This window comes from Lissotriton vulgaris, chromosome 2_2, assembly GCF_964263255.1.
Source record: "Lissotriton vulgaris chromosome 2_2, aLisVul1.2, whole genome shotgun sequence".
NCBI lineage: Eukaryota > Metazoa > Chordata > Amphibia > Caudata > Salamandridae > Lissotriton > Lissotriton vulgaris.
In genome coordinates, this window is record NC_141688.1 from 178,636,358 (window position 1) to 178,647,923 (window position 11,566).

An 11,566-nucleotide genomic window follows, 5' to 3' on the forward strand; every position below is an offset into this window, starting at 1 on the left:
TATAAACTGCAGAGTTTTGTAATGTAGCCAGCTGTCGCTGTGGCACTGCGCAAACGTAAGTCCTAATCCGCACCGCTGACCAACAATGTTAGAACTGGCTATTTCTGGCTGGCTGTGGCTGACGCCAAAGCCAGGCAGAAACCAGCATTCCAGTCAGGGCAAGGAAGTCACACGCCAAGATAACCTCTGCTCACCCCCTTGGTAGCTTGGCACAAGCAGTAAGGCTAAACTCGGAGGCAATGTGTAAAGCATTTGCGCCAGCACACAACAGCAACAACATTCTAGGCACACCACAAAAGGGACTCCACACAAGGTTATATTAAAATAACTTTTGTATTGTAAACACACATCAGATAAAAAATCACACATGTACATTGTGTCAACTGGCACGGGCAACATTCATAAGGGATTATTTACAAGACAGGGCCACATGGGCCACTGTCAGAATCAACACTTTTAGAAATAGAAATACTTGTCAGAAATTAGAATAAAAGGATATAAAATCACTGTAGCACAAAGTAACAGTTATAAATCAGAACCAGTATCTACTGGTAACAGGTAAGTACCACCTACGCAACCCTAACCACCTTAGGAGAATGTCACGCAGGGGACCAGGACCTCACTAGGACCACATGTACTGGAAAGAACAACCACCTAAGAATAAAATACTTTTAGGGGTATAAAAAAGAACACCTTACCCATGATGCATAAATATACACTCAGATGAGAAGTAAAGGGAAACACATGATGCATAAACCTACACATTCAGCAGTGTTAAGAACAAAGCACATGATGCAATAAAAATACATTCAGAGGTACCAGAACAATACAATAGCGCAAAAATCACATGATGCCTAAACATTCAGAGGTGCAAGAAAAAACCACACAATTGCGCAAAAACTTACATAAGCCACTACCTGTGGCAGTCTCTAGGCCAACTGGCCTTGTTGGGGCTCAGACGCCCTGTGTCTCAATGTCAGGGGCCTAAACGGTGCAGGTGCCCACTACTTGCTGGGCACATGTAGACAATCACAAGCGCCTAAACAGTGCAGCTGCCTACTAATTGCTGGGCAGCTGGAGACAAACTGCGACAGGGGCTGTCACTAGCCCCTAGAATAGAACTGCACCAACTGTTGAGCCACACAGGCTCTGAAGACACTCGTGTCCACGTGGGAGCCACACAGGCTCTTGCAAAGATATGCCCCATGAGCCTCTCTGGGCTCTTTAAACAAATGTGGCGCTGTTGAACCTCTCTCGGGGCCCAAGAACAAAAATAACTGTGGCTCCTCGCTGGAGCCACTTAGGCTCTGAATGCCTCAATGCCCCACTGGCACATCACAAATCATCTGCTCTCTCATGGAGCGAAAACAGCAATGCCCCTATGCCGTTAGATTCCCCACCCGGGGGGGACTCAAAGTCACTAAATGCCCCCCGAGCCTCGTAGACTCCCAAGATCCAAATGTGCCCCTTCAGTGGAGCGGCCCCCTATGAGGTGGGGGCTGCTCAAGAACTAATGCGGGCGCTCTCCCTGCACTCACCGGGACTCTCCCTGGGCTCCTCTTGGTGCTCTCTCCTCCCCGCCTTCCTCCCCGGCAGCGCCACTCACCAGCTGCTTCTCCGGGGCAGGGGTCCACACCACGCTTCACCCGGTCCCCCATCTCGGGACCGGGATTTCGGAAAGAGGAGCCCTCGTGGCTCCAGGCTCGTTCTTCTCCTCTTGGGGCTCCCTCTCGGTCACGGGAGCCCCGCAGCAGCCACCGCCATCTTCCTTTTTCTCCCCAGCCTTTGGTGTGGGACTTCCGGCCAGGCCTCCCTCCAATTGGACGGCCGGCCAACCACTTCCGGGTCGTCGCGGGCAGCGCGGCGGCCTGTTCCAGGCACTCGTAGGCGGGGGCTGCAGGAACTGAGGAGTGGGCTCCCTCGAGTTTAAAATAAAATAAAGAAGCGAGGTGGGCACTCGCAAAATAAGTAAATAACCGGGCAAAGTTGCAGGGTAGGCACCTGCCAAACCTCACGCAAAATGCGTCACGGTGACACGCTCATATTTCAGCAAAAAGCGCTATCAAGCGCTTATGGGACAAAATAAAGCGCTTCCATCGCACTGGGGGCACTGGCAGCACCCACAGGCCCCTAGAAATGACCCCTACAGCAAGTAGGGTCCTCAGAAGTTCTTCAGGGAATGTAGCAAGTCCTTTCAGGCATCTTAGGCTATAACAAGCCTTGGCAAAAGCAAGAGAAAGTTCCCAGAAGTCTGCAGCAGGGGACCACAGGCAAGGGTCCCCAGGGAAAGTCCATCAGGTGTCCAGGGGCTGCTCAGGGCCCAGGATTTCCCCTAGGCCCAAGCAGCAGCACGCCCCTGGCAGATTCAAGTTGAAAACAAGAACAAATTGGAATGGGACACAGCCCCTTCTTATACAGGGAAAAGTCTTTGGAGTCTTTGTGCAGGCAGTGTGAGAACTAGCTAGAACTGGTTATAGGGAAGTCCCTTCAGTATCAGGGACAGAGGTGACAGTCGCCCAGCGGGGGGTGGAGACAGCATTGTGGTCAGGCGGGCACAGCCCTTCACGATCAGGTGCCATCTCCTCCCACTTCCCTGGCAGCAGATGCTGCCTTTCATCCATGGGCTGACTCAGATAACCTCCTGGGCTCTCCAGCCCCTGTCACCCTCAAACCAGATAGTCAATTCACAAGCAGGCCCAGGCACTCCTGGACCTGGCTCACCAGCCTATCACACGCCAGACACAAATTACACAAATATGCCAACTTCTAAAAGTGGCACTCTAGACTAGACACATTCATGCCGTATATATCATTACGCAGCATTCACTCTCACGAGTTCGTACATATCAAACTCGCCCCTGCACTCCCCACACATCAGGAACTACCATGGGCATACATATTCCCCATTCATTCCTATGGGAGGGCAGGTCACTCACCACACATACACAGAGAGCTCAAGCACTTTACACTGTACCACAGTGAAAAAGTGCGCAGAGGCCTAAAATCACCAACACCAGGTTCCAGAAACAGGCTAGGAAAAAGCAAAAAGTCTCGGGGTGAACCTGCCTAAAGGGCCGGGTCCAACAGACTTCCAGACACCTATGAAGCTGACCTAAGCTACCAGCAAAGCTGAGTTCCATAGATGACACGAGAGACGTGGGACTGGAGCTCCTGGACATCCTGCATCTTTGCAACTGCACCTACACCTGAGGTATCCTGAAGTTGTGCATAGGGGTATTTGAAGCACCTGCCCTGAGCACCTTTTGCACCAAAGCTCAGAGGCCTACACTCCACGAGTGTCCTCTGGGCCTGCTTTGTGCATTTCCGCTCAAGGCCCCTTTGCGGTTCCTAGTCTGTTGGCTAGCGAGTCCCCACGAAGACCATCTTTGATTTTTTGAGCTTTCCTGGTTGCTTCAGACTTGCTCCCACTCCTCTCTAAAGGAGGAGTCCCTCAGACCTTGCTGGTCTGCACCAAAGCCGATCTTGTCATCTTGGGTGGCTTGCTGTTGCCAAAGCTTGTTGGGTCCAATCTGGATTCCGACACTGCAGTCAACTAGATCCTTCATGGGACAGCTCGAATCCAGCTCCTGGCTGTCGTTCAAGCCTCCTGGACCTCATGACTGAAGAGTCAAGCTTCAATGCTTTCACCTGAAATCACCCAACATCGGTTGGCATCTTCTCCTCACCATCCTGGTTACTGGCTAGTGACACAGACTCTGTCCACTCTGCTTTCAGGTTCTTCAGATCTCCGATCCACCCTTGGATCCACCCGGACACTTTTCTTCTGGTCACCTGCAGCATTTCTTCGCAGCTCTCCATTGGAATCGACTACAAAACCCAACACCATAATACACCTATGCAACCGGCTTCCATGGGTGAGCTAACTCGAGTACTCCGGTGCTACTGTGGGTCTTGACTCTCAAAGTCTCTAAGTTTAAAACGGTTCCATCGTAGTTCACCTATAAGTGTCCTTAATCTTTGAAATTGTAACTTGTTCATTCTCCTTAGAAAGTCAATGGTGATCCACGGCTGTGTTTAGACACTGCACGCGTTCCCCGTGGGCCTCCTGCATTCTAACCTTAGGTGGTTATAGGTAGCCCCAGCGGTTCTACAGGCCCTAGGCCTGATTTCTAACTCTCACGTGGTTCTTATACCACTATTTTAGTATGTTGTTTGTGAGGGCCCTAGGGCATAACGTATACTGTGCAACTTATGGTATGCTAATTAAGTTCCTTGTATTGTACTTTTGGGTTGTGTTTAGAATAAGTACATATATATTTGATAGATACCTTGTGTGGTGTGCTTTCATTTGACCATTCAAGAGAATATAAATGGTAAAAAAATGCGCTTAACTCGCCTCTACGTTTTAGCCGAAAGGCTGCTCTCCAGGGCTACCACTAGGATAGCTTTCTATAAGGTTGACTTTACAACCTACCATCAATAAGGGCCGATTGAACTGGTGCAAGGTGCCCACTAGAATAGTGGACATCGTATACCAGGCCAACTTCTCACAGGGGACACATCCCTGTTCCTATTGGGCGTAACTCTCCAATTCAAGATGGAGAATTTCTAAGAGAGGGGTTCACCTCAGCTCCTTCTGACCCAAGTGTTAGTACCAGGCTAAGGTGGAGAATCCTACTTGGCTGACTAATTTTTCCGCAAAAGGTTGGGCTTGGACAGAAGAGTAGGCATCTCCACTAGTTGGAGTGGCCCAAATAAGCACATCACAAGGTGAGATCCTTTGAGGCTCACTGCCAAGTGTTGCTGTTCCTGCCAAGGGGAGGTGATAAGCACCTCCACCCAAAGCAGGCTTTGTTTCTGACCTCCGAGAGCACAAAGGCATCCATCCATGAGGTCATAAACCTGGCTGGTGGTGGCTGACAGTCAGCCAATGCACTAGAAAATGGTTGTTTTGTCAGAGGGCATCTCTAAGATGCCCACCGATTGTATTTTATAATAAATCCTACACTGGCTTCAGTGTGGGTTTATTATCCTGAGAAGTTTGGCACCGAACTTCCTAGCTTTCAGTAAAGCCATCATGGAGCTGTGGAGTTTGACTGACTACCAGCCAATGTGCTCAATATGGCTTCACAGACACTGTAAGGGCATATTGCTTTTGCATCTATACCCTCACCTGCCTGATGGTGCGCCCTACCTTACGGCTGTGAGACTTTCGGGAGAGGTGACTTCACCATGACACAGTGAGTGTTGGTGGGCATGGCACACAGGGATGTGTCATGACAAAAGTAGTGCTGGAATGCACTCCAAGTTTAATCAATCTTGACAACATTTTAGTATGCTCTAAGGCATATATTTGCGTGATGTGTGGTCTGCCCCATTAACACAACTATATGTCATCCATTAAACATCTACAAAAGCAAGCTTTTATACATGATTGCATGTATCACAGATACATTTTGTAGATGTTTGATCAGGTCCTTTACTATTTTTGATGCGCTTTCTCTTTATTTTAGTTACCCCTGATGAAGAGAATCAATGCCCGAAATGCACTGGGTGGACAGTTGTATAATTACTTATGATGAACAGTGCATTCCATGTGCTACTGAAAGACGCCTTGATGGGCAATTCTAGTTCATTCAAAGTTGGGAATTTGACTGGTTTATCATACAAGAACAGATTCAGTGGAAAATGAAATAAAAGTTGCTTAATAAATAGATTACGTGTGTTGACATTCAGCAATCATTGCTTAGCAATGCAGCCTGAACTTGGTACATCACGATGCACAAGCTATTTGTCAACACAGGGCTGTGTGCCCTGTTGGATCTGCAGTTTGGTCTGCACCAAAATGCTCAGCCTACAATGGCAGAGTGTTCGTGTTAAGTTGAGGGATCTCCGAGGCTGGCATAATACATGCTGCAGTCCACAGAGCTCAACTCTGGTCACAAACCCCTTGGTACCATTGGAGTTCTCACAAGCATAATAAGAACTGCATGTTGTGAACTGCAAAACAGCACGTCCAGCCAAACTGGAGTTTGGCCGTACATGCGGTTGTGAGCTGGACATGCGTTTTTGCGGTTCACAACCTGCAGGTTTTATGACTGTGTGAACTCCAATGGTTTCCAGCGCAATATACTGGAGAGAATTGTAAATGGGCCACTACACTTTCAGATATCATCTGATGACTTTATAAGCCCTGATAAAGTTCCCCTTGATGGAATAAAGCGTATTGGATGAGCATTGCTTACTATTGAACTTTCATATAAAATAACAATTTGGAATGAAGGATTTTTGTGATACTACATTAAGCCTACTGGACTTCATTGCCTGGGGCATACAATTTACTATTTCCAGTCCAAACATAAAGACTTTAAGTGAAATGATATACTTTTAATATTAAAAATTAACTGATACTTTAAATGTATAATATACATTAAACAAAAAAAACTTTACAGCAACACATTTCAATCACCCCAAAAACCAGACAAAATGAAAATAGGTTAATTGAGCCAACGATCAAATGGTTTACAATAAATAAAATATTAATAAGTGTAATCCTTATTTTTAGAAAAACTTTAAAATTAAAAAACTTTTTTTGAAAACATATAACATTAAATACCATAACTGTATATCTCCCAATATACAAAAGGAGAAAAACACCTTAAATAGGAGCGAATACATTTAATAAAGTTAAGTTCAATTATTTAAATTACTATAAAAAGATTATAATATTAAGCAACAAAACTAATTTGATCAAATAGAAGCCAAAAATAAGCCTTTTGGAATTTGTTATAAAAATTCCAATATTAACACATGTGTTACATTTAATACTATTTTACATTATACAGAACTAGAAAATAAATGTATATCTCAAAAAATAATTTATTAACAAATTATAAAAAATAACCCAATTATAATTATAAAAATTAAGATAAAAACTACTCCCCAAATCTATTTCCCTATAAATCAAATATCCCACTCCTAAAAATGTTATAAAAAAATACAAGCTATTTAAATATATATATATATATATATATATATATATATATATATATATATATATATATATATATATATATATATATATATATATATATATATATATATATCAACAGTATAATAAGCAATAATATTTTGACAAAAATAATAAAAAACATTAAATTTTTTCAACAATATTTTGACGGACACCGAGCAAATCAATAGTCTGCTTGTCCATTCACTCTAAGGGTATTGTCCTTTCCATCTGCATTCCAATAGAGCGGAGTTAAAAGAGGCAGTGTAGTGCTGCACCCCTCTTCCCATGCATGCATCCCATGCATGCCACTTAAAAAAAGAGAGAGTGTGATGTGCACCTTTGGTGCGCTAGCCACAACAGCCATCACAATTACCAGGTTTTGCTGTCTTGACAGATTTTTTCATCACCGATTGTGAGCATATTCATGTTCTGCCCACCATACATAGCATGAACCTAATTTTTCTATGTGGGTGCACCGTCCACTTTATGGACATGATATGTCTATATATGAGATGGTTTCCAAGATTGCACAGCCAGCTGGACTGCAATATTCCTCTTGTGAACTGCAGAATGATTGTATGTTTGTTAGTGGCTGCAACAAATATAGGAAACTGGTACAATTTTACATCAACATTTGAACATCCTGATAAGTATAACAAGCATTGGCATAGCCAATAGGTCTCGCATTTGGGACCTTATAAATGATTAACCATACAACAGTTGATGTTGATGCACCAATGATGTTGTGCAGCATAACTTAATACTTATAAGGTCCAAAAAGTGAGACCTATTGGCTATGCTAATGCTTGTTTAAATTATGATTCCCCTAAACTGTCACATAAGTCAGACTATGGGGCATTCCGGATATTAGTAATTTCCTTCTATTTGCTATTCTTGTGTCAATCCGAACATCAGTATTTTTACTCACTGCAAGCTACATGCCAGGCGAGGAACAGCAATTTCTTTACCAGTGTCATTTTAAAAACGCTCTTTTGTATGGGAGCAAGTGGAAGAACAACAGACAACACTTTTCTTTCTTTATGGTGGTGTGTACAACACAATGCACACCCTAGATTGAATGGAATTTATATGGTGGGAAGTTTTATCGAGCAGGGCTTTCCTGCAATCAAACCCTATCTTAGTGACGCGTGTTTCATTAAGGAGGTAGGGCAGTAGGGGTGACGAGGGCTAGAAGAGCTGCGTGGATGAACCTAAGAAGCACTCCCGGGAGATGTGGGGGGTGTGGCTACCACCCTTGATAGGGTACGATGAGAGGCCAGTGAACACATGGAAGAGAGGTGGGGCTGGCCATACCCCCACTACATGCACCCAGAGTTAAGCCCAACACCAACAAATGCTCAGAGGAGGGCTGGTAAACATGAGTGCCGTTTCCAGCATAGAGACATAGCAGATCTGTGTCTCACAGTTAGGATGGGCAGTTTAGTTGGCTGGGAGTAGCTGGCTGTCGGGGAGGGGCAACTGAAGGAGGCGGGATCTAGAGGGGGTGTCACTGAGGCTGCAGGAATGTCCCTGCTGAGGCCGATAGGATCGGCCGGGTGTCTGGCTGCAGCGGTGTGGGTCTTCAGTTCTGCGGTGGGCAATCTGTGTCTCTGAGTCCACGCTGACGCTGCTGCCTGCGCAAGTCCTCCCTGATTTATTTTATTTGTGAGGGCACAGTGCACTAGGGGCAACGCTGCACACTAGAGGGAGGCACAATTACTTAAGACAACCCCTCCATTTCCGCAACATGGAGGAAGAGATAGGAGAAATCAAGCACACCTACTGAGACACAGTGATGATTCAGCGTAGATGAGATAACCTGCCCAATACCAGCCCCAAGTGACCCTCCCTGGTGACAGAGACCCATCCGAAAAACTTTATGGTTCACCTTTTTGCAGAAATCAAGAACAAACTGGAACCCACACAAGCAGACGTTAAGCAAAACCTCACAAGCTACGGAGAGATCTGCAGGCCTTGGGGGTTGGAGTACATCAGTCAATCCTATCATAGTACCCTGAGCAGTTACGTATGCAGTGCTCAAAATGCCGCAGCATAGCAGGTGCTGTGATTTCATAAGATGCTGAGCACCACGTTCTGCTGCATGCACACAAAGGAGCTCTCATTTCAAGGCTTAAAACAAATGTTCATCTCAAAAATCTATCAGTGGGAAGCAGGTTCCATCGGCAGATGGCAAAACCAAATAACCAAAGCTGAGGTAACTAGCTAAAATGCAGAACAAGTAAAGATAACGTGTGGGCGAGGAGAGAGGCACGCACGCTTGAGAGCAGTCTGCTCATTTTCAAGCACTGCACTCACTCGTACTTGTGGCGCGCCCCTTCTCGCTCCCGCAAGGTAGATGCCGACACAAGCATGAGTGTGTGCTTGAAAATGAGTAGAGCGACGGCTAAAGGCCCTCCTTAATCAGCGCATGCGCGCTGCGTAGGCAAGACCTAAAAATGACATTTGCACCAACTGGCCCAATGCATTAATGGTATTTTCCATTGGTTATTCACGCTAAATGTTGGGAGAAAATGTTTCAACAAATTTAACCTGCACAAGTGCAATCCATGTAATTCAGAAAAGTTGGTGAAAAATGTAATCAATACAATACATTGTAATTCATTCAGTGGTGGTTGCAGCACCTTGATTTCCTCCAGAACTATCAGACTAACTAGGGTTCCACCGAAGCTATCTTGTAGCTTAGGCTAAATTGACCCCTGATTCAAAACTTTTCCTCTCTTTGTAAATATGGAGCAGTAAAATGTGCCAAAAGTACGTCACAAAAAGTGACGTACTGGTGGCGCAATAGACTTGTAAATCTGCTCCGCAGTTGCTAGCATTCAGGGGCAGATTTACCACCCCACTGCGCCACTAGTATGTCACTGTTTGTGGTGTACTGGTGGCGTATTTTCCTGCTCCATATTTACAAGGACAGGAAAATTCACCCTCCGTGACTTTTCCTGTCCTTGTAAATACGGCCCCTTTACAGGTAGCACTTTGTATGGAAAGGGCGTTCCATGGGTGTTGGTGTGGATCTTCCCACGCAACACCCAAGGAACCAGACACATTTCCAGATTTACGACGAATCCTAAATCTGGAAATGCGTCTGAATGCTAGGCCTCCCCAGGGGAGGCATAGGGAGGCGCAACGAGGAGAAATGTTTTCCTTTCTCCTCGTTTTTTCCTCTTTCAATGCATGCTGCATTCTACAGCACACATTGAAAGAAGAAAATTCCTGTATGATTGTTTTTTTGCAGGAAAATGCCCCTTCCTGCAGAAAAACACTTTCCCCACGACGCAAGCATCCTTGCTCCTTGGTGCAAGGGTGCCTTTGCACCATGGTGCAAGGCAGCATTTTGTGCTCCAGCGCAGAGGGAAGCAAAGAGATGCAACCTATCCTTGTAAATATGTTGCATCCCTGTGCTTTGAAAGTGACTCAGTGCGGCGCAGGAATGCACTGAGTCACTTTCATTGTAAATCTGCCCTGCATTACATAGTGCATGGCCATATCGGATTCCTACAGCTAAAACTTGCCCCTGCGAGTTCAGTGCGTAGCAAGAGGTTGCATGTGAATCCACGTTCTTTAGTAGAAGAAACTGAAACCGAAAGTAAAAATCGGACCACAAACGAATGCACAAATTTGGTAGGTATTACCGACAGTATACAAGCACGCGCATACCTTTCTTATGTATGTACTCCTGCATTTCAAGTCGATGATAACCCTTCAGCGTTTTTGTCACAGAGCACATTTGGCAGACTAAAAGCTCGAGTCCTTTCCAGCCAGAAACCTTTCAAAGTCACATAGCCTTGGGTTAGTTTGGTTCTCCATGCTGCGTGAAAAACTGTCGGAGCTGAGAATGGGGTGTGCATTGTTGACACGGTTTATGTTGCCTGGTAACAAAAGCAAGCATGAAACAGCAATTCAGCAGGTCTGATTCGAGACAAAAGGAGTGCAGGTTAATTACTAGCAACACTTTGAGTTTGAACTAATATGATTGTTCCTGTTCAATTTATACCAGTGTTGTCATTCAGCAGTAACAGTGGCAGTATACATATTATGGAATTAATGCACAAAGTCATAAAAGTGATTTTAAACCATTTTTGTTTTCATCCTAACAGTATGTGGGCTACGTGCACTTGAATAACCATTCTTAAGATGGGACACATAAAACCGCATGATGACTAGCATTGGCTGAAAAAAACAGATGTCCCTGCTCCCCAAGCCTCTCTTGACATAGGTCAGTTGCCAGATAATTTTTGTGGTAAGTAGTTGAAAGGCAGCGAATATCACACATTACAAATACTATAAGTAAATAAATAAATCAGACCTGGTAGGTCTCAGTCCTATGGGCATTTTCAGTAAGATCTAGTTCTTTTATCCAAGATCTTATTCCGGTGCTTGCAATTGTGTTTTTAATATTGTAATGACCCACTGTTTTAGGGACTATTAGAGGGCTCGATCACCCCTACTGCCAACATCTGTACACGTGGACTGTGTAAAGGGTCAACATCATGGACGCACAGGTAGGTGAGTCCCGGGGTGATTGAGAACAGTTAGGCAAACTGTCCCCAGCAACTGGTAACAGTCCTTCTG

The 11,566-nt window shown here is 45.1% G+C and overlaps 1 protein-coding gene across 1 annotated transcript in view; it reads right to left on the minus strand.

Moving 5' to 3' along the window:
* GAS2 (growth arrest specific 2) overlaps positions 1-10,807 on the minus strand; it is a 779,771-nt gene extending 768,964 nt beyond the window's left edge. Inside the window, exon 1 of the mRNA XM_086959885.1 lies at positions 10,652-10,807. Coding sequence (XP_086816011.1) covers positions 10,652-10,721 — 70 coding nt within the window. The 5' untranslated portion in view covers positions 10,722-10,807. The remainder of the gene's footprint in view (positions 1-10,651) is intronic.
* Positions 10,808-11,566: the final 759 nt, after the last annotated feature.